This window comes from Arvicola amphibius, chromosome 1, assembly GCF_903992535.2.
Source record: "Arvicola amphibius chromosome 1, mArvAmp1.2, whole genome shotgun sequence".
Classification (NCBI taxonomy): Eukaryota; Metazoa; Chordata; class Mammalia; order Rodentia; family Cricetidae; genus Arvicola; species Arvicola amphibius.
In genome coordinates this window covers 129,225,847-129,248,114 of record NC_052047.1, presented here as the reverse complement: position 1 = coordinate 129,248,114, position 22,268 = coordinate 129,225,847, and the positions used below count along the sequence as shown (strand labels likewise).

General features: G+C 54.5%; 3 protein-coding genes across 5 annotated transcripts; all 3 read left to right on the top strand.

The window, feature by feature from the left end:
- Positions 1–909: 909 nt before the first annotated feature.
- On the top strand, positions 910–5,341 carry Maz (MYC associated zinc finger protein). Of its 3 annotated transcripts, XM_038329662.1 has the most exons (7): positions 911–1,218; positions 1,292–1,390; positions 1,577–2,145; positions 2,522–2,585; positions 2,851–3,022; positions 3,781–4,005; positions 4,319–4,452. In XM_038329662.1, exons 1-6 carry the CDS (start codon positions 1,027–1,029, stop codon positions 3,981–3,983), a joined length of 1,299 nt encoding a protein of 432 aa, XP_038185590.1. In that variant the 5' UTR covers positions 911–1,026; the 3' UTR covers positions 3,984–4,005; positions 4,319–4,452. The 3 variants fall into 3 exon arrangements, with proteins under 3 accessions (XP_038185570.1, XP_038185590.1, XP_038185580.1); XM_038329642.1 differs by having other exon boundaries at positions 910–1,218; positions 1,292–2,145; XM_038329652.1 differs by lacking the exon at positions 3,781–4,005 and having other exon boundaries at positions 1,292–2,145; positions 4,319–5,341.
- A 1,809-nt stretch (positions 5,342–7,150) lies between these two features.
- Positions 7,151–8,718, top strand: Prrt2 (proline rich transmembrane protein 2). The gene is given in 3 exon segments (XM_038316421.1): positions 7,151–8,035; positions 8,420–8,672; positions 8,675–8,718. Coding segments are annotated over 3 exon segments (1,182 nt in total).
- A 1,349-nt stretch (positions 8,719–10,067) lies between these two features.
- On the top strand, positions 10,068–12,175 carry Pagr1 (PAXIP1 associated glutamate rich protein 1). Its single transcript, XM_038341008.1, has 3 exons — positions 10,068–10,980; positions 11,141–11,223; positions 11,764–12,175. The coding sequence occupies exons 1-3, from the start codon at positions 10,508–10,510 to the stop codon at positions 11,964–11,966; spliced, it is 759 nt and encodes a 252-aa protein (XP_038196936.1). The 5' UTR covers positions 10,068–10,507; the 3' UTR covers positions 11,967–12,175.
- The last annotated feature ends 10,093 nt before the right edge of the window (positions 12,176–22,268 follow it).

Genomic DNA, 22,268 nt, shown 5'->3' with positions numbered 1-22,268 from the left:
ACTCTGCTCTGGACGACGTCGGTGTTGTGTGCGCGTGCGCGCGGAATAACGGCTGCTGGCAGAGGGAAGTGGGGGGTGGAATCGTTGAAGTGGGGGAAGAGAAGCCGCCTAGTCTCCCGCGCGCCCACCACCTGCACCATCGCCAACCAATCAGCAGCCGTCTCGAGGGTCTCGCGCTCGGGGCGACTCGGGCTGCTGGGTGGCTCCCCCGTCCCTCCTCCCTCCAGAGTCCCTCCCGTGCCTCCCCCTCCCGCTGGCCCCGCGCGCACCCGCGCTCGCGCCCGCTCCAGCCTCTTGTGTGTCCTCGCGCCCCCCGCCCGCCCTCCGGCGCGCAGTGTGCTCCGCTCCCCCACCCTCTTCCCCCCTCCCTCCCTGCGCGCCTCCTCCCCGGGTCCCCCTCCCCCCCACCGCCTCCTCCCGCCCCAGGGTGAGCGCGAGCCACCTCCCTCCTCCCTCCGCCATGGATCCCAGCAACTGGAGCAGCTTCATCTTCCAGGTAACAACCCCCGCCCCCCCCGCCCCTGCCCCCCCTCCCACACCCCCTCCTGCCCGCCCTCCCTCCCGTCCCACCCCCCCTCCGCGCGCCCGGTGCGCGCGCAGCTGTCCCCCTCCCTCCCTCGCGCCCTCCCCCGCCCTCCCCGAGGCGCCGGCTGGGCGCGCGCGCGCGGCGGGGGCCGAAGCTGCTCCCTCGCTCCCCCCACCCCGCCCCGCCAGGCTCCAACTGCCGCCACCGCCGCCGCCGCCGCCGCCCGGGCCCCCCGCCCCCGGCCCCGGCCCTCGGCCCCGCGGGGCCTCTCGCCCCCACCCAGGGGGCGTCGCCGCCGCCGCCGCGCTCCGCGCCCCACAAGACGCCCTCCTTCCCTCCCTCCCGCCGGCCGGGGTGCGCGGGCGGCGGGGCGGCCCTCGGGCCATGCGTTCGGCTCGGCCCAACCCGGCCGGCCGGGGGCGGCGCCCCGAGCCCGGGCCCCTCGCGGCCCGTGCCCCCGGCTCCCGCTGAGCTCCGGGGGCCCCACTGTGGCCGAGGCCATGTTCCCCGTGTTCCCTTGCACGCTGCTGGCCCCCCCCTTCCCCGTGCTGGGCCTGGACTCCCGGGGGGTGGGCGGCCTCATGAACTCCTTCCCGCCACCTCAGGGTCACGCCCAGAACCCCCTGCAGGTCGGGGCTGAGCTCCAGTCCCGCTTCTTTGCCTCCCAGGGCTGCGCCCAGAGTCCATTCCAGGTGAGTAGGGGCCGGGCCGGGCGGGCAGGCGCCGACCAGCGACCGCGGCCCACACGGCGCCTTGTCTCTGCAGGCCGCACCGGCGCCCCCACCCACGCCCCAGGCCCCGGCGGCCGAGCCCCTCCAAGTGGACTTGCTCCCGGTTCTCGCCGCTGCGCAGGAATCGGCCGCAGCGGCTGCAGCCGCGGCGGCGGCGGCCGCTGCAGTGGTTACTGCACCCCCAGCCCCTGCTGCTGCCTCCACCGTGGACACAGCGGCCCTGAAGCAGCCTCCGGCGCCTCCTCCGCCACCCCCTGCCGTCTCCGCACCAGCCGCCGAAGCCGCGCCCCCCGCCGCGGCCGCCACCATCGCCGCCGCCGCGGCAGCCACTGCTGTCGTCGCCCCAACCTCTACAGTCGCTGTGGCCCCTGTTGCATCTGTCTTGGAGAAGAAGACAAAGAGCAAGGGGCCCTATATTTGCGCCCTGTGCGCCAAGGAGTTCAAGAACGGCTACAACCTCCGGAGGCACGAAGCCATCCACACAGGAGCCAAGGCTGGCCGGGTCCCCTCGGGTGCTATGAAGATGCCCACCATGGTGCCCCTGAGCCTCTTGAGCGTGCCCCAGCTGAGCGGGGCCAGCGGGGGAGGGGGAGAAGCCGGGGCTGGCGGAGGCACAGCCGCCGTGGCGCCCGGTGGCGTTGTGACCACGACTGCCTCTGGAAAGCGCATCCGGAAGAATCACGCCTGCGAGATGTGCGGCAAGGCCTTCCGCGACGTCTACCACCTGAACCGACATAAGCTGTCGCACTCGGACGAGAAGCCCTACCAGTGCCCTGTGTGCCAGCAGCGCTTCAAGCGCAAGGACCGCATGAGTTACCACGTGCGCTCACATGACGGCGCTGTGCACAAGCCCTACAACTGCTCCCACTGTGGCAAGAGCTTCTCCCGGTGTGCAGGGGCCTCGGCTGCCCACTAGGCCGATGGTGGGGGGAGGGCAACGAGGTGGCCTGTCTTTGCCTAGTGGGGAGGTGGCTCCCGATGCTGGGGACAGGAACCACTCCCAGGGAGGAGGGAAGTGAGCCTCGTGGTTACTGGGAGCAGGGGGTGGTACTTTAGAGGAGGTGGGTCCTTGAGCTGAAGGAAAGCTGCCTCTGGGCCAAGATAGAATCCCAGCTTGAGAGATTTCCTGCCTAAGGACCGAAGCTCTGGGGGAAAACGCTGGGGCTTTTGGAAAGGCACTTTGGAGGAAGCTAGGCAGATTTGAGGCACATCTCACCTTGGAACCTTAGCCCTAACCCCCTCCCCCACCTCAACATATCCCTAGGCCGGATCACCTCAACAGTCACGTCAGACAAGTGCACTCAACAGAGCGACCCTTCAAATGTGAGGTAGGAAGCCCACTGCCTCCTGTCCTGGTGTTCATGATTTTGATCCTCACTGTAGCTGTCTGAGTTCAACCTCTCAGACCCCCTTTTTCTCTCTCTTTTTGCCTTTTCACTCCATTTTCGCATTTCTCCTTCAAGGCCTGGTCATCTCACGCCCATTTCCTACAGATCAAAGACCCCCAAGGCTCTGATCCCTTTATCTTGCTCCCTTCTCTCTACTCCCCGAAGCTTTAACTCTCCTGTGACCCCCCCACGCCCTCCCCCCCAGAAATGTGAGGCAGCTTTTGCTACGAAGGATCGACTCCGGGCGCACACAGTACGACACGAGGAGAAGGTACCATGTCATGTGTGTGGCAAGATGCTGAGCTCGGCTTATATTTCGGACCACATGAAGGTGCACAGCCAAGGCCCTCACCATGTCTGTGAGCTCTGCAACAAAGGTACATGCTAAGGGATGGCAGGAGGGCAGGGACAAAGTGGGGTGGGTGGGCACGAAGCTGGTGTGTTCACGGGTGTGGGTTAAGGGTGCTGTAGCCAAGAGCTCGTGGCATGTAGAAGACCCCTTTAAGAACTAACTGAACCTCACTAAATTCTATGCCCTGGCTCAGAGGGGACAGTTTACAGAGTCCATCTCCTGGGTGCACCTGGGGAGAATGAAGTGGGACATGGCTGATTTGTGAAAGGAGGGCTCAAGAAAACCAGTCCCCAGGGCTTCAACTTCGCAGCCACAAGTTCTTGTCTCCAGCTCCTGGGGCAGGTGGAGCACAACAGCACGGGTGTAGCGAGCACACACCCTGCCCAGTAGCAGAGAGAGCTGTTTTCAGTGTGGTTAGTTCACTAAATGAGCTGAGACCGGGGCACTGGAGAGGGGGGACACAGCCGTCTCTACTGAGAGTCAACCCTTCAAAAAGCTAGGCAACAGTGTCCTGTCGAATGGGAGAGGTCTCCCGGCTATGGGGGAAGATCTCTGTAGAATACTGTTAAGGATCAAGGAACAGGCACCGTTCAAACCAGGCCCCAAGCTCAGGGAAGGGCTATGTCCCAGTGGAGTAGTTGGCCCCAGCCTACCAAGGATGTGGTGGGAGGAGGACAGTGCCATGTGAGGAGGGTGTCCCCAGCCTAGGAGAACAGCCCTGTCTCTGGGGTCTCCACCAGGCTGACCCCCACCCCCCATCCCAATCCACCCCCCCCCCCATAGGCTTCACCACAGCAGCATACCTGCGCATCCACGCGGTGAAGGACCATGGGCTCCAGGCCCCGCGGGCTGACCGCATCCTGTGCAAACTGTGCAGCGTGCACTGCAAGACCCCTGCCCAGCTGGCCGGCCACATGCAGACCCATCTGGGGGGGGCCGCCCCTCCTATCCCGGGAGATGCCCCCCAGCCACAGCCTACCTGCTGAGGGGAACCCCTGCACCCACCAGGCAAGGCGTGGGACATGGCTGGGGGGGCAGGATGGGATGTGTGGGACAAGGGAGTTCAAAGGGCCCAATAGGGGATCTCAGGAAGGCCAGGGATGCCAATCTGTCACTCAGCTTAGGGAGACTTGGGTCGTAGAGGGCAGTACAGAATTGCTGTCGGGGTAAGCAGGCAGGCCAAAAGCCTCTGGGGGCCAGATAGGAAGTGAATAACGGCTGTGTCCCAGGGGAAGTAGGGAAGTAATTGGAAAGTCTGGGATATGGAGCATGTTTCTTGCCATTCAGGTTGTGCTGTGATCCTTGGTGTTTCTCACTATAGGTACTGGTGAGGTTTGTCCAATGGCGGCGGCAGCAGCGGCGGCGGCGGCGGCAGCAGTGGCAGCCCCTCCTACAGCTGTGGGCTCCCTCTCTGGGGCAGAGGGGGTACCAGTGAGCTCTCAGCCACTTCCCTCCCAGCCCTGGTGAGCTCCAGGTTGATGGGGAAGAGGGGAAGAGTGGAGGAAAGCTCTTCTTGGTACAGTCTCCTCTTCCCACCAACTCACTGCTCTCCATCAACCACGGAGCCTCCAGACAGAGGAGGAAGAAGGAATTCACTAGGTTTTAACAATGTTTCTCCTGCTCCTTTCTTCTCCCTATCAGAGCTGACCCTACAAACACCTGTCCCCTAAGTTGTGTTGAAGTCCCTTGGACAGTGAGCAGGGGTGGCAGAGGACAGCAGCAGCCACTGCCCTCAACCTTTAACCCCTTGCCTTTCCTCCCAGGGATTTGTGAGCCTTTCCCTAGAAGGTCCTGTGCTCTCCTCCTTGAGTCCCCTCTCCTACTGTCTGCTGCCCCTTCCTGGGGAGTTGGTGCTTTCTTTTTTTGTTGTTGTTTTTTCCCAGGGGGAGGGAGGAGAGAGAGGAGGGGGATTAAGATTCTGTCCCAAAGGAAGAACACAGTGGTATTGAGGGGCAGAACCAGGGAAGGCAGAGGGATACTTTCAGCAAGGTGGAGTGACTAAACCCTAACATCTACTGGAGTATCTCCAGGGAAAAGCCAAGGGGAGCATCAGAAGGAGCCACTAGGGCCAGAGGCAGAACGAGAGAGATGGAATCTTAGGGGGCCAGGGTAAAGGAGGAGAGCCAGGGACAAGAGGTGCTTCCTGGGGGTGGGGGAATGCAGCCACGGTCTCCCCCTTCCCTCTTCCACCCCAGCTCCAGCCCTGGTCTTTTCTCCTCTTTCCCACAACAGAAGCTGTGGCCCTGGCCATGTCATCGTGTTCCTGTGTCCCTTGCATGTTTCCCCCCTTCCCCTCCCTCCTTTTGCGCAGACCCCATTACAATAAATTTTAAATAAAAATTTGTGTCTGGGTTCCTGAGTTATCTTCACCATGCCCCCCCATCGTATGTGCACCTCACCCCTTGTAGGGAGGAGAGGGAGCTCTTTGTTGGCCTTCATCTTCGTCTCAGCTTTTCTTGCCCTGCAAAATGCTGACTCCCCTCCTGAGGTACAGCCTCTAGCTATAGCACCGATTTAGGGTGGACCCAAGAATCCTGAGGCTGCGGGGAGCAATTTCCAGGTCTCTAGGGAATACCCACTGGAGGTTTGGGATGCCCAAGCTGGTTATTCATGCTATCCTCCCTTCCAAAACCCAGCAGCAGGCTGTATAGAGCCCTGCCAAATGCCTGCACATTTAGATCCCAGAGGCCATGGTTGGCGCAGATGCAGAAGCATTGGATAAACTATTCAGTTCTACCATGGTGGTCGTGGGCTGCTTGCCCTACCTATTCCAGTGTGGCCCAGCGCATCTGCCTAGTTTGCTGGGATTTCTTTCTGGGTTTTGCTCAGACCTTTCCATAAACCCTCCCTTAAGCTTTTCATCAGGCATTGCTGTTGCTTTTCTGGAGTAGCAAGGCTTCAGTTCTGCAGGCTCCCCTCTCTTGAAACCCGACGCAGTACCCCTGCAGCTGCCCCAGACTTAGACCTGTCTCCTTAACCCATCTATGCTGCTCAGAATGCCTCCTCCCAGTCTTCACTGGTCGACCTCCTCACAAACCCAGGTCTCTGCCAGGATCCCCCGGTGACCGTTGGCGGGAGGGGCCGAGGACTTGGGAAGGGGGTGCCCCACCAGGAGATGCGCGTGAGAAAGGGCAGGGAGGGGGCACGAGTGGTCCCCGGGCTGGTTACCCAGGTAACACGGAGCTGGCACGAGGCTCCCTTGTGCTGTCCGGGAGGGGCAGGAGGCGTGCTAGGGGCGGGGGCGGCGCGGCAGCAGTGCAGCTTAGGGGAGGGGACCAGAGAAGAAGGGCCGAGCAAACCCGGAGGAGAGAGGAGGGGAGATCCGCCACCTCCCTTCATTGCTCACAGACTTGTTCCCTCCCGGTCTGCGGCTGCTGCAGCAGCAGTGGCGGCGGGACGCAGGAGCAGTCCCGAGGTTGGCAGCGGATGAGACTGGGACGAACTGAGGCCGCTGGTAGGAGTGGACGACAGACAGCTGGGTGGCATGGGAATGCAGGTGCCAGGCGAACTAGAGGGTGGTGCTGGGTGCGCCGTGCCATCGGGGGAAGATCCCCTCCCCCTCGGCCTCTCTGAAGGCAGCAAAGGAACCCCTAAAAGAAGGGCTGAGAAGGGACGGACAAGATGCTAGGTCTCTCTAGAAAGGGGCGGAGAAGGGGGGGGGGATATTTGAGTCCAAATGCGCAGCAGGAAAACCCCGCACTGCTCAGGTGGTGCCCAGAAAGGAGGGAAGGGCACAAAAGGAGCAGAATGTGTGGGGTTCTCTGTCAGTCTGCCTGTTGGAGTGTCTGTTATATGCACAGATTTTGATGAGCTGGGGTACCTTCGAGGTGGGATCTGAGAGTCTGGGTCTTGTTGGCTGTGTTGGATGGATTCAGGAACAGACCTAGGGCGGTTCTGTTTAAAAAGGGATTGTCTTCCCAGGACTCTCCAAGCAGACTTTAGGTAGAACACTTCTCCACCAAGGGTGTCCCACCTCAAAGCAAAGGGAATTCCAACTTTTCCTCCTCTCCCCAGGGACAGTACAGGCTAGCCTTGGCCCTTGGTGATGAGAGCCCTCTTCCCTCCTCACCAAACCTGTCTCCTCCTCTTCCAGGATTTGCCACTGTCGCTGCTGTTCCTCTTCCCCGGGCCCCTCCTGTCTCCCTTCTCTAAGATGGCAGCCAGCAGCTCTGAGGTCCCTGAAATGAAGGGGGTAGAAGATAGTTCCAAGACCCAGAGAGAAGGACCTGACCATTCTGAAACTGGACTAGGTCCTGCCCAGGTTGTAGCAGAGATTCCAGACCAGCCAGAGGCCCTTCAGCCAGGCCCAGATATCACTGCAGCCCCTGTGGACTCAGGGCCTAAGGCTGAGCTGTCCCCAGAAACCACAGAGACCCCAGTTGAGGCCCCAGAAACAGCCCAGGCCACAGACCTCAGCTTAAACCCAGGAGAAGAATCCAAGGCCAGCCCCAGCCCCAGCCCCAGCGAGGCATGCCAAGAACAAGCACCCAAACCAGATGCGAGCAAAGAAGCTGCAGCAGAGCAGGGGTCCGAGCCGCAGTCTGCAGCCCCTCCTGAGTCAGTCTCAGAGCCTGCTTTCCAGTCAGACCCTCAGCCAGCTCCCCAGCCTCCTCCTAAACTAACCCTTCAGCCAGAGGCCCCCACCCAAGAGGACCCTACCCCTGAGATCCTGACAGAAAGTATTGGGGAAAAGCAAGAAAATGGAGCAGTGGTTCCCCTTCAGGCTGGTGATGGGGAAGAGGGTCCAGCCCCTGAGCCTCACTCGCCACCCTCAACTAAAACACCACCAGCCAATGGGGCTCCCCCTCGTGTGCTGCAGAAGCTGGTCGAGGAGGACAGAATAGGAAGGGCTCATAGTGGGCACCCAGGATCTCCACGAGGTAGCCTGAGCCGCCATCCCAGCTCCCAGCTGGCAGGGCCTGGGGTGGAAGGGGGTGATGGCACCCAGAAACCCCGGGACTACATCATCCTTGCCATCCTGTCCTGCTTCTGCCCCATGTGGCCTGTGAACATTGTGGCCTTCGCTTATGCTGTCATGGTGAGCCCCAAGGGACCCTGGCCCAGGGATACTGTGGCTCCCAACTTCCTGCCAGTGCCAGAAGAGAGCCCCAATAATGACACCTTCCCTCACCTCTCTCTGCATGGATCCCACTTTCCCAGTTGCTGGGCCTTTGCTTGCCTCTCCCCAGGACCTAACCCTCCAAGCCAGTCCTGCTCTGCCCCTTCAAGCGGGAGGGGACTAGAAGAAAGATGTTTCCTATAACCTTGCTGACCTGTACCCTCTTCCTCCTGCATTCCCAATCCTTCCTTTCTTAACCCCACGGGGCTGACCTCCTTCCTCTGGACTCTCACCTGATCCCTGCTGGGCCGGCTCCTGCTGACCTGGGTCATGATACCTCCAAACCCCTCACCCTCACCCTAGTCCCGGAACAGCCTGCAACAGGGGGACGTGGATGGGGCTCAACGTCTGGGCCGAGTAGCCAAGCTCCTAAGCATCGTGGCGCTGGTGGGGGGGGTCCTCATCATCATCGCCTCCTGCGTCATCAACTTGGGCGGTGAGTGGGGGTCGGGGACAGGAAAGGGAGGAGTGGAAGGGTTGACAAGGGCAGCTTTACTAACCCCTGACCCTGCTCTCTCCTGTCTGTTCTCCCTATTCCTTTGTCTCTTCCTGTCTCTTTCCCTGTCTGTCTTTCCGTCTCCTCTCCCACAGTGTATAAGTGAGGGGCTCTGCCCTGCCTTCCAAGACTTTTCTTCCTGTTGGGAGCTGTCTTGGGTCCATCCCTACCCTGGGGGATGCCCAGTCCATGGCCCTGGCCCCCATCCCTAGGGACCAAGGGAGCCTGAGCAGCCTTGTTTACAGCTTATGTCCTGCTCCTGCATCCTGCCAGGCTCCACTGCTAGCCATTGGCTTCCTTTCTCCCTGCACTTTTGCCTGCGGATCTCCCCTCCTGCCTCTTGGCCTCCCTAACCCTGCACTCTGAAAAACCTCTCTGCACTTCTGGAAGCCTCCTGAACATCCAAATTGTACTCCGCACCTCTGCACCCCCCCCCCCCACACACACTTGTTCCTGCCTCTGGAATCCTCTTCACCTTAATTAACCTTGACCTCCTAACTTTCATTGTCTTGGTATCTAACCCATTCTTTCCTCCCCTTCCTTAACACCTTTTCCCCTTGCCACATCCCCTGACCCCTTCTGCCTTTCTCATCTTCCCATCTTCAACCCTCCTGCCACCATTTAGTCTGCAAAAACTGCAGTACTTAGGTCAGGCTGAGGGAGGAAGGACGGTGTGGGAAGCCGACTGCCTAACTAGGGGCTCTGACTGTTCTCTGCTGGGGACCACCCGGGCCCAGACCATACCCCGACCCCAATCCCTAAGGTGCCTATTGGGTCGCAAAGTTGGCCAGCCAGGCCTCTCCTGGGGGACTTGCACCAGAGTGGAAGTCCTTATGAACATCCAGGAAGAAAGGAGTGCCGCAGCAGCTGAAGGGTCAGCCTGAGTTGACCTGCCCATTTGGGCTTAATTATAACCTCAGAGTTTCTTGTTTGAAGGTCTGAGGGGTTTGGGCCATTCACTTGCTTTGTAAACAGGCGTATTTAAAAAGAAAAAGGACCAAAGTTCTCAGCTACAGGGAGCGAGGGAGGGGTGGAGAAGCTCTGTGATTAATCTCTAAGAGGATGAGGGAGGTTTGTTGCACGTGACAGCCCTCTGAGGAGGCAGGGAGCCAGCTAAGATGCATTTCAGTGTTGGGGGGGAGGTTTGTTTCTTTTTAAAAAAAAGTTGGGGAAAACTAAAATTCCTTTTAAAAAAAATTAAACTGAGTCTCCCTTTTTGTATGCTGAATGCTGCATGAGTTTTAAAACCAATAAACAGAATGCATGAGACTCGCCTCATTTGGTCCCTGTGTTCGTTTGCAGAGTCAAGGCACTGCTTTCTGGCAGGCCCTAGTGAACGAAATACGCATGCGCTGCCGCAGTGGCCATCTTTAGTGTGGGCCGAAGCTAGTGATGCCTACGGGCCTACCGCACATGCGCAAGCTTTCTCTTTCCTCTTTCGAGTAGCTTTGAGTGCAGTGGAGTCTCCGCGCGCCATTTCTCTGCGCCTGCGTGCTGCGACCCTGCGCAGCCTGGGAGGCGGGTTTTAGCTCCAGGTTTGTACGGCCGCTGAGTTGACGCGAACTAGGTCTGCGAGGTCCAAGGAAATGACTCCCGTCCCGGTGTTGGAGAGGGCGATGTGAAAGCGAGAAAACAGGCCCTTCCCTTTCCAGCTCCGAGCGTGGTTTCTGCGGGTCCCCGGGAACGGCAGGATTCTGGATTTGGATCCGTGGGGTGGGGTCTGTCCTTGCCGGGATCTGAGCGCCCCCTCCTGGGGACGGTGCTCTGGCCGCAGTCAGTGTTGGACTGACTGCTTGCAGATTTCGTAAAACCCGGTGGGATCGCAATCCTTTTGGGGAGGCACCCTGGTTTGGTACTCCAGACTCTCCTATATTGCTGGGCTTCCCTAGTGCTCTATGTCCTTGGGCCATGGAACCATTGCAGGCAGCACAGCGGCGCCTCTGTCTGAAGAAGGGGAAGTGACTTCCGGCCTCCAGGCTCTGGCGGTGGAGGACACCGGAGGTCCCTCGGTCTCGGCTAGTAAGGCCGAGGAAGAGGGGCAAGGAGGTCAGGAGGAGGCCGGGCGTGAGGGATCCAGGGCTGAGGAGGCACTAGAAGCTCCCAGCGCTGCCGACGACGAGCGCGCCGAGGGAGATTCCGAAGACTGGTGCGTGCCCTGCAGCGATGAGGAGGTGGAGCTGCCGGCCAATGGGCAGTCCTGGATGCCCCCACCCTCCGAAATCCAGCGACTCTATGAACTGCTGGCAGCCCAAGGTACTCTGGAGCTTCAAGCGGAGATCCTGCCCCGCCGGCCCCCTACTCCTGAAGCCCAGAGTGAAGAGGAGAGATCAGATGAGGAGCCGGAGGCCAAAGAGGAGGAGGAGGAAAAGTGAGGCCATAACGTTACACGCTGTCCCTGGGACCTCTCTCCTAAGCACAGAAACTGGAGGGAGGGGAGAGCTGGAAAGGATGAGCCAGCAGGCGGGGGTGTACCAGTAGGTGTTTGGGAGGGCCTCCCTCACCCTCATTCTCTGTTCACCCTGTCTCAGGCCGCACATGCCTACAGAATTTGACTTTGATGATGAGCCCATGACACCGAAGGACTCCCTGATTGACAGGAGACGTACGCCAGGTACGAGTAAGAGGGAAGAATTGAGGGGGGGGTAAAAGGCTTCTGCGTACCCCAGAGTGGTACACCAGCTGCAGGAAGGAGTAGACACGGTGGCAGGGTATTCCATTAGCTCCACTTCTACAGATCCACCTGTAGCACCATCGTTCCCCTGCTCCACAGTGTCCACAGTCTCCCTGCTTCTGGTCTCAGCTGCCAGAGTAGTCCCTTTAGGTGAAGTCCTGTCATTTCTCTGCTTATAGTTCTCCAGACGATTCCATTATAGGGAGGACAAGCATGTCCAGGGAGAGTCTGTCCACTTTCTCCACCCCAGTGCCCCAGGAACCTTGCACACACACACACCCAGCCATCCCTGCTAGGTATGTTCCCTAGGCATCGCATTATGGGGGTCAGTCATCCTGTGTTTGGCCCAGCCTGAAGCATTAGCTCTTCTGCAGTGCTAAGGCCTAACATGAATGTGCCCAACAAAGTCCCTACGAGTGGGGGCAGGGAGGTGCTTACCACCTCCATCCTGTCCCGTCCTGTCCCGTTTTCCTACCTTAGGGAGCGCAGCCCGGAGCCAGAAACGTGAGGCCCGCCTGGATAAGGTCCTCTCGGACATGAAGCGGCATAAGAAACTAGAGGAACAGATCCTTCGGACTGGGAGAGACCTCTTCAGCCTAGACTCAGAGGGTCCCAGCCCTGCCAGCCCTCCACTCCGATCCTCCTCGGGGAGCAGTCTCTTCCCCAGGCAGCGGAAGTACTGACTGTTGCTGCCATGGCCTGCAGGTGCAGACCGTTGCTGTTGGGTGTGGCCAGCCTTTCCCAGTCCAGACTCTGGGAAACTTGTCACGGAGGAAGGCCTCAAGCTCCCAGTGCAGTGCCTTGTGGGAGAGTGTGTTCTGTTGAATGGCTCCCTGCAATTCTAAGCTGGGTTTGCTGACTCTTAATAAAAGATGCAGAATGGTCTTTTCTTCGCAGAGACTTCCACTGGACCCAGGCAATTGTTCTCACTTGGGCCGAAACAGAGCTCTATTCCTCCACACTGGGATATTGAAGCCAGATAGGGCAACAGTGTACCCAGCCATCACCATAGCGACCTCCGCTTAGGTCCTCTGACCCTTCTCAGTCTCAGTCCAGCCCCACCAGATGGTACTGAGGCAGAAATTGCTGCTGAGTATGGAACCAGCCCTAGTGTCTTCAGAAGCAGCCTGGTGGGGAGGGGGGGAAGATCCAGTGGCAGGGCCCTTTAAATCTAAGCTCCACCCCTGCCTGTCCAGCCCTATGGGGAAGTCATCCCCAGAGTTGGTGAGGGAAATTCCAGCAGGCAGCAGCCAGCTAGCTACTCAGCTAAATGTGAGTACGGGATTGCCACCTGGGCAGGACCCCCAGACTGCAGCCCATGAGGAGGTGTTTGGCCCATGGCTTGCTAATGCTCCTGCTCTCCAGTGCCTGGGTGGGGGGGAGCAGAACCCCTTAGTTACAAAGGGCAGGAAGGAGGGCGTTGGCAGCTCTGCCTTGGGAGGTTTCACTTTCTAGTAGTGTCTGAGTTTTGAAACGCCCTGCCAATATCATTCCCTCCAAACCTTAAGCCTCCCTGATTGGAGGTGAGGGGGTACTTTGGTCAGGCCCAGCCGCACACATGTATTAGCCACCTACTCAGGAGGCTGAAGCAGAAGGATGCCTTGAGGCCAGAAGCTCCAAGCCTCATGTGGGAGGCCCCCACCTTTTTGTTTCTGTTTGTTTCATTGGCTTTTGTTTTTATGAGAAAGGGTCTCCTGTTTCCTAAGTGGTCCTGAACTCTCTCTGTAGCCCAGGATGACCTTGAACATCTGATCCTCTTGCCTCCACCTCTTGAGTGAATGCTGACAGAGAGTTTTGTTCAGTGCCGGGCCTCAGACCTAGGGCTTCATGCATTTTAGGCAAGGACTCTGCAAACTGGTGGATGGGGTGTAACTCAGTTTCACTACATAACTACATACCTAAGACCCTGCTTTTAGCCCCGAGCACACTTTTTTCTTAAAAAAAAAAGAAAAGAAAAGAAAGAAAGAAAAAAGAAAAAGCAAACGGGAAAACCTTACTAGACACAGTTGACGCCTCTAATCCCAGCACTTCGGTAGCTGAAGTAAGGGTCTCCAGAGGTTTGCGGCCAGCCTGAGTTACATAGTGCCACCCAGTGTGAGCTACCGTGTAAGATCCTGTCTCAAATAACAAAAGCCAATTAGAAAAAGTTACAGCTTCTGTTCAGACTCCATCTTTGATCTTACTTCCCTGCCCTCACTCCCTGAGGACCCAGGCTCTGCTTTCTCTTCTTGAATGACTAGCGTGTGACTTGACCCCCTCGGTTCCCTTCTCTACCAGTTGTAGAAGCTTTCCTGTTGCCCTGTACAGGGCTGTGCCAACAGAGCCGGCCTTGGCCAGTCACTTGAGCACTGGCTAGCAGGGCGATCAGAAGGGTAGCTTGGTTTCCAGAAGGCACAAAGTTTAGTGAGAACAAGCTACTCTGGGAAAGAGAAGGTGAGAATAGTAAGCTCAGTTAGACAACAGCCTGTGATTCTGGGGCCTTGGGATCTCTGATTGGAGCCCAAGTCTGGTAGGAGAAGGTAATTGAAGCTGCTAGCTGTTCTCAGCTTCCTACTGAGGACCCTTGGGGCAGAGAAGAGGGCTGGCCTTCACAGGAGTACTGGATGGCTCTCCCGGAAACTGTCTTCTTATGCCTTTAGTCTATATCTACCCTACCCTGAGGTGGGGCCGTTGGGCAGGACAGCTATTACCTTCTGTGCCTAGGTGCTGGTTGCTCAGTCCTCCTGTGGTGAATGCCACACTCCCAGCTTCTCGTGTAACCACGGTTGGTCACTAGCTCAAGCTATGGAAAATGTTTTTACCTTTGAATGTCCATTGGTGTTGTTTCCTGAACAGCAACAACCCCACCTGTATTCTCTATGTCCCATGGCCTCACAAGCCATACTGCCTCTAGTGATGGTGACAGGGACACCTCACCCGGTCAACCTTCCAGAACAGAATGACTGAGTTAGACCCTGACAGCTCAGGTTGCAATGAGTCAATCAAAGATACTTAACCAGTGGCGAGTTGGGCTACTCCAAGTAGGAGTTGGTTATGCCTCAGATCCAAGTTCCAGTAAAGCCTGGGAGACAGTGTGGATAGGCTTAAATGTCAGCCAAAAGCCAGGTATGGGGGAGCATGAACCCCTAGGCTCATCTACTTGGGAAACAAAGGCATGAAGATTGTTTTATCCCGAGTTCAAGGCCAGCCTACCAGCAAAATGAGACTCTTAAAAAACAAAGTATGTGTTTTGGTGGGGGGGGGGCACTAGAGAGATGATGGTTCAGAGGTTAGGAGCACTGCTCTTCCAGAGGTCCTGAGTTCAATTCTCAGCAACCACATGGTGGCTCACAATTGCTTTAACTCTGTGAGATTGGATGCCCTCTTCTGACTTCCACAAGCCACCTGCTCCTCATATGTACACTCACAGACTGTAAAGTTAAAAAGAAAAAAAGAAAAGACAGAAAGAAGAAAGTCCCGGGCAAGACTTGTCCGGGAGAGAAAACTTGGCCCTAGATCAGAAGTTCTGAGACCATTCTATTCTACACACTCACCTTTGGTGACTGGCATTTATTTGTAACATCTTGGGGGCAAAGTTCTGGGCTGACAGAGCACCTTGGCACATGGTGAGGCCACCAAGCTGTCCCCCTACCACAAAGTGACCTAGCTGGGCCACACTTCAGGTTAAGATTGTCTTCTTCTTCTTCCGGGGTCTCACTCTAGTCTTCCCTAGCCTGGCATGCCTATGCTACAATACTGCAGCGTGGGCTGCCACCCCGGGCATAGGTTGGTTGAGATTTTCCCTAGGAGGGGCTAGTGAGATTGCCCCAAGCCTCACTGCTGAGCTGAGTTCAAATCCCCAAATTAACATGGTGGAAGGTGAGGTCACTGAGGGAGCGTCCCTGCTTATATTGAATGTAAATCTTTTCTTAAACCCAAAGCCGGTGACGATCTGGTGGCTGGCCTGGGTCACCACTTTCACTGTCTGTCCTCTCCTGATGCGGAGCAGTGCTGGGGACAAAGGGAGCTACTTGAAGCTAGGCTGCGGGAAGGATTGGAGAATGAATAGTTTCTGGGTGTTGGTGTCACAGGCCTGTAATCTCAGAACTTGGGAGGTGTGTAATGAAAAGAAAAATGAAGAGACCTCAGGCTGTGTGTGGGGGAGGGGGGGCCTGAGAAGAGTTCTTACCAGAGAAGGCAGGAAAGTGAACTTTGGTAGTGTTAGCGCTTAAACTAGGAAGCACGGGGCAATTGGAACTATTATCCACAGGAGGGAGGCTATTCAAACTGGAATGTTGGCACAGGGCACAGGGCGGAGATGAGGATTCAGGTCATTGTCAATGAGCCTCACAGTTGGCTCAGTGCTACCCTGGACCAGATAGCCCCAGAGAAGGGAGGAAAAATCTCTGCCCTCCAGATGCGGTCTGGCTTGTTGAGCTTGGTGTGCTGACGATGGATGCTCCCCCAACAAGTGATGGTTGTGCGCACCTTCGGAGGCAGAGGCGGTCGGATCTCTGTGAGTTTGAGACCAGCTTGGTCTACAGAGCAAGTTCCAGGACAGCCAGGGCTACACAGAGAGAAATCCTGTCTCGGAAAACAAACAGAAAGATGGGTTTCTCCATCACCACCCCTCTGGCCATTTTTCAGCCTTTCAGAAGTTCCGTTGCCGGTCGTGCATAGCCACAGTAGCTATGGCAGAACCCTGATAGACATTTCCTGCTGTTGAGGTTTTGTTTTGGTTCTTAGAGACAGGGTTTCCCTGTGTAGCCCTGGCTGCCCTGAAACTTTCTTTCTTGACCAGGCTGGCCTCAAACTCAGAGATCCACCTACCTGAGCCTCCTAAGCTCTGGAATTAAAGGTGTGAACCACCACACCTGGCTCTGTTGAGTTTTTGAGAGACTGTATGCTCAGCTAACTAAAACTTGCTACCTGGCTCAGTCCTTCAAACTGCAGTCTCTGCCTACTTCCTGAGTGCTGGGATTACAGGCCTGAACCCCTAGGCCCAGCTTCCCCCACACCCTGACATCTGTGTAAACCAGGCTAGCCTGAACTAGTGGGGTCACCTTCACCTCCAGAGTGGCTCTCAGTCTTTGAGACATTGTGAAGAATGTTTAAAAATATTGGTGCTCAGACCCTACCTACCCTCTACCAAAAAAATCCAAATCCCCAGATTTATAGAGCTTTAAGAATCTCTGGTGGACATAGCTCGGCTGCTAAGGGCCTGCTCCTGCAGAGGACCCAAGTTCAACTCCCGGCACTCACATGCATATACCCACACACAGACACACACAGACACATCCAAGGGTCCTTTACCACTGGCTTATTATTTATTTTGAGTCAAGGTCTCATTACGTAGTCCTGGTTGACCTGCAACTCACCCTGTAGACCAGGCTGGCCTCCATCAGTCTTCCTGTCAGTCTGTCTCCAGAATATTGAGGTTAAAGTCAAGTGCTACCACGCCCAGCATACCGCTGTCTTTTGAGGGCCTTGACTTAACGGAAATAAAAACCTGGAACTGCATGTATTATCCAGTAAGCCACTAGAGTCTGTGCCTGGTCACGAATCCCGTGCTGGGGACATAAGGGCTATGTGGGCTCCAAGGGAATTGACTGGCGGTCTTCGCGGAAGGCGCAGCTGTGGGGCGTGGCAGAGGAGTGGACAGGGGAATGAAATGGGATCCTTTACTGAAGCAAGGGCTTGGCCTCAGAACAAAGCCGGAACCTAGCCTGATTAGCTTTGAGGGAGGCTCTTGCTGAGTCACCTAGCTAGGAGAGGCTCTCAGGCCCCCTGACTGTTCCCAGCTGGGGTGACAGATGGTGGAGAGGCCTCAGTCTTGGGGAGTGGAGCATTGTACAACGCGGAGCCAATAGAGGCTGTGCCTGGAGCTGACCCCCACCTCAGAGGACTTTCTACAGCTCCCTTCTTCCAGGTGGGGCCTCCGAACCCTGCTGGCATCCCAGGCCCTTCCTCTTGGCCCATCTGGTTTCCTGGCGAAACCTTTCCAGTGTCCCTGCAGAGGAGCCCCTGGAGAGACGCTCTGCATTGCTGTGCCCCTAGTGCTTGGTTCGGCTGGTGGTGCAAGACTAACCTCCTTCCTCACCAACAGACAAGTGAGGGTTAAGCCCTAATGCCAGGTGGGGAAGGAGGCCCCAACCACACCCCTCTCTGGGTTAGGAAAACCGGGCCTTGGGCCATGTGTCTATTCTCAGTAATAAACACAGCACTGGTGAAAAGCCAGACTTGGCTCTGGGTGCTTTCTGTACAAACATGCAATCACAGTGCCGGGAAAAGACTACCGGTCAGGCCAATTTTGTCATTGAGGAGGCAGATAGAAGAACAGAAGACTTGTCTAAGGTCGCCCGCTGGGATGTGATGGCACACGCCTTTAATTCCAGCACTTGGGAGGCAGAGACAGGCTGATGTCTGTGAGTTCAAGGCCAGCCTGGTCTACGTGGTGAGTTCCAGGTTAGAGAGAGCTATTCAGAGAGAGAGAAAAAAAGTTAGAGTCACAGTTTTGGTAGCCCCAACCTTCCAAAGCCTTGAATGTTGCTCTCCTAGAACAGAGCTCCATTTCATGTCCTGGAGCAGCTTTCTAGAAAAGAGGCCAAGCGCAGCCGAGGGCTCAGGGCAGAGGGATGAGAGTGGGCACAGAGTCTGGAAGACAGAAGGCAAGCTTCGAGACCGGAACAGCTACTCCAGAGAATTAGGGAGCTTAGCCTCCTATGAAAAGGGAGCCCAGGAAAACATCTGGGTCAAATCCCAACACGGCTGCAAGGTTAAAGAAGGAGGCAGTGTGTTAGTTACTGTATGAGTGGCAAAATCCCCACAAAAGCAGCTTCTGGAAGGACTTGATGTTTTCACCGTTTGAGGTTAAGCAACACTGCATCCCTCTCACGTGGGAAGCATAGCAGAAAAGCTTGGAATGGAAACTATAACCCTGGGCCAGGGAAAGGCTCAGTTTAAAGTGTTTGTCGTTCAAGTGAGAGGTTCCGAATTCAGTCCCCAGCACCTAAGTAAAAGTTAAACTCTGTGATTACTGTGTGAAGACAGACAAATCCCTGGAGCTTGCTGGCCGGCTAGCCCGCTGGAATTGGTAGCCGCGGGTCTTCCCAAGAGGTGCTTTGGTTTGTTTTGTTGTCTCAGAAGAACCTAGGAGAGACAGGAGAGATGAGGTGAAGGTCCTTCCTGCTAAGCCTGACAAATTGAGCTTGAGCCACGTGGTGGAGGTGTTGTGTGGTGTTTTACTCTTTTGGCTTTTTGGGGGGACCCACCACCCAGCTCCCAAAAGTCACACATGGAGACTTATTATTATAAATAAATGCCCAGCCAAATAAGTTTGGCTTATTTCTAGCCAGTTTTCCTTAGCTTAAATTATCCCAGCTCTCTTTTGCCTCTGGGCTTTTTCCTTTTCTTGCTTCTGCACATCTTACTCAGTGGCTGACTGTGGCTTGCCCTGACATCCTCCTCTCCTTGTTCTCTCATTGTTCCTCCTTGGTTTTTCTCTTATTTATCCTCTCTGCTTGCCAGCCCCGCCTATCCTTGCACCTATCTCTCACTATTGGCTGTTCAGCTCTTTATTATTTGGCCATCAGGTGTTTTAGACAGGCAAAGAATCACAGCTTCACAGAGTTAAACAAATGCAGCATAAACAAAAGCAACACATTTTTACATCATTAACCAAATGTTCCCCAGCATAAACAAAACTAATACACCTTTTTTAAAAAAAAAAGTTTATTGATTTTTATTGAGTTCTACATTTTTCTCTGCTCCTCTCCCTGCCTCTCCCCTCTCCTTCAACCTTCTTCCATGGTCCCCATGCTCCCAATTTACTCAGGAGAACTTGTCTTTTCTAGTTCCGATGTAGATTAGATCTATATAAGTCTCTCTTAGGGTCCTCATTGTTGTCTAAGTTCTCTGGGATTGTGGTTTGTAGACTGGCTTTCTTTGCTTTATGTTTAAAAACCCCCTATGAGTGAGTACATGTGATAATTGTCTTTCTGGGTCTGGGTTACCTCACTCAATATGATGTTTTCTAGCTCCATCCATTTTCCTGCAAAATTCAAGATGTCAAAGCCAGGCGGTGGTGGTGCACGCCTTTAATCCCAGCACTCGGGAGGCAGAGGCAGGCGGATCTCTGTGAGTTCGAGACCAGCCTGGTCTACAAGAGCTAGTTCCAGGACAGGCTCCAAAGTCGCAGAGAAACCCTGTCTCGAAAACACCAAAAAAAAAAAATTCAAGATGTCAGAATTTTTTCTGCTGTGTAGTGCTCCATTGTGTAAATGGACCACATTTTCCTTATCCATTCTTCGGTCGAGGGGCATTTAGGTTGTTTCCAGGTTCTGGCTATGACAAGCAATGCTGCTGTGAACATAGTTGAGCATGTGTCCTTGTGGCACAATTGAGCATCCTTTGGGTATATACCCAAAAGTGGTATTGCTGGGTCTTGAGGAAGGTTGTTTCCTAATTTTCTGAGAAATAGCCACACTGACATCCAAAGGGGCTGTACCAGCTTGCATTCCCACCAGCAATGCAGAAGTGTTCCCCTTTCCTCACAACCTCTTCAGCAAAAGTTGTCATCAGTGGTTTTGATCTTGGCCATTCTTACAGGTGTAAGATGAAATCTCAGAGTTGTTTTGATTTGCAAATCTCTGGTGGCTAAGGATGTTGAACATTTCCTTAAGTGTCTTTCAGCCATTTTAGATTCCTCTGTTGAGAGTTCTCTATTTAGGTCTGTACTCCATTTTTTATTGGATTATTTATTCTTTTGATGACCAGTTTCTTTTTTTAAGATTTTTTTTATTTATTATGTATATAACATTCTCCCTCCATGTATGCCCACATGCCAGAAGAAGGCACCAGATCTCATTACAGATGGTTGTCAGCCACCATGTGGTTGCTGGGAATTGAACTCAGGACCTCTGGAAGAGCAGCCAGTGCTCTTAACCGCTGAGCCATCTCTCCAGCCCCATTGATGACCAATTTCTTAAGTTCTGTGTATATTTTGGTGATCAGACCTCTTATGTGGGGTTGGTGAAGATCTTTTCCCATTCTGTAGGCTGTCGTTTTGTCTTGTTGACTGTGCCCTTTGCTTTACAGAAGTTTTTTCAGTTTCAGGATGTCCCATTTATTAATTGTTTCTCTCAGTGTCTGTGGTGCTGGGGTTATATTTAGGAAGTGATCTCCTATGCCAATGCATTCAAGTTACTTCCCACTTTCTCTTCTATGAGGTTCAGTGTGGTTGGTTTTATGTTGAGGTATTTGATCCATTTGGACTTGAGTTTTGTGCATGGTGATAGATATGGGTCTATTTTCATTCTTCTACATGTTGATATCCAGTTATGCCAGCACCATTTGTTAAATATGCTTTCTTTTTCCATTTGATTTTTTTTTTTTTTGCTTCTTTGTCAAAAATCAGGTGTTCAAAGGTGTGTGGATTAATATCCGGGTCTTTGATTCGGTTCCATTGGTCCTCCTGTTTGTTTTTATGCCAATACCAGACTGTTTTCAGTACTGTAGCTCTGTAGTAGAGTTTGAAGTCAGGGGTTTTGATGCCTTCAGAAGTTCTTTTATTGTACAGGATTGCAAAACTAATACACCTTAAAATAATTTTCCACAACAGGAAAGAAGGAACCAACTTACTTTCATAAGTTCTCCTATGACTTTCATGGGTGCACAATGGCATACACACTCGTGAAATAAAATTTAATTTAACAAATTTCAACAACAGAAAAGGTAGCTGTCACCTGAAGATAACACCAAGGTTGAGCTGTAGTCTCCAATGCACCTGAACACACCCCAAACATCAAACAAAACCACTTCGTCCTATGTGGTTTTCCGTTGCTGTTTTGTCTTTTTGTCTTGAGATAGGGTCTCATGAACCCCAGGCTGGTCTCAAACTTGCTGTGTAACTAAAGCTAACCTTAGACTCCTGGTCTCCTCAGGTGCTGGGACTGCAGAGGGAAGCCGCCGTGCCAGTCTCTGTACCTAGGGCTTCAGGCATCATAGGCAACCACTCTACAGACTGAGCCATGTCCCTGGTCTGACCCGAGCCAAGCCTTCTGAATCCAGGTCCCTAAGCAATGTTGCCAGTGTTTCTAACTACCTTTAGAGAAGGAAAGAGACCAGCCGGGGATGGAGCTCAGTGCCAGAAAGAGAATTTGTCTAGCATTTGTGAAAATCAATCCTCAATTCTGTCAGAACAATTAAAAATAGTAACAACAATAATACAGTTTTTTTTAAAAAAAGAATCAGCCGTTGCCTCAGAGCTCCAGTTCCGATAACAGCGCATCTTGTGTGACCCTGAGTGACTCACAGTCTGAGTCACAACTACTCAGAGCTCCAGTATCCAGACGGCAACATGGCGTCCAACAGTCCCAATGGCCTGTTTAAATTAGCATTTTTGTTTTGTTTTGTTTTCAAGACAAGGTTTCTCTGTGTATAGTTTTGGAGCCTGTCCTGGAACTCATTCTGTAGACCAGGCTGGCCTTAAACTCACAGAGATCCTCCTGCCTCTGCCTTCCCAAGTGCTGAGATTAAAGGCGTGCACCACCACTGCCCGACTCAACACTAGCTTATGTTAAATTGACAAAAATTAACCAGGACAGGAAGTAATGCAGCTCAGTGCCCAGCTTGTGCAAACAAGTCATAGGTTACATTCTCAACTCTGCAGAAACAAAAATGCTCTGCCCAAGCATGGTGGAGCATGCGTGTAACTCCAGCACTCAGGAGGCTGAAGCTGGGAGATGGAGCGTTTAAAACCAGCCTGGGCTAAATGACAAGATTCAAAATCTTATCGAAATTAACAACAACAACAACAAAAAAAAAAAAACCCAAACCACTTTATTATCTCAGATGCACTATCTGCATTCCAGATGTTCAGTAGAAGCACATATGGCTAGTCCAGAGACAGAAGACAGAATATTTCTAGGCACAGGAGAGATGGCTCAGCAGTTCAGAGCACTTGCTACTCCTGCAGGGAACAGGAGTTTGTTCCCAGTACTGATAAT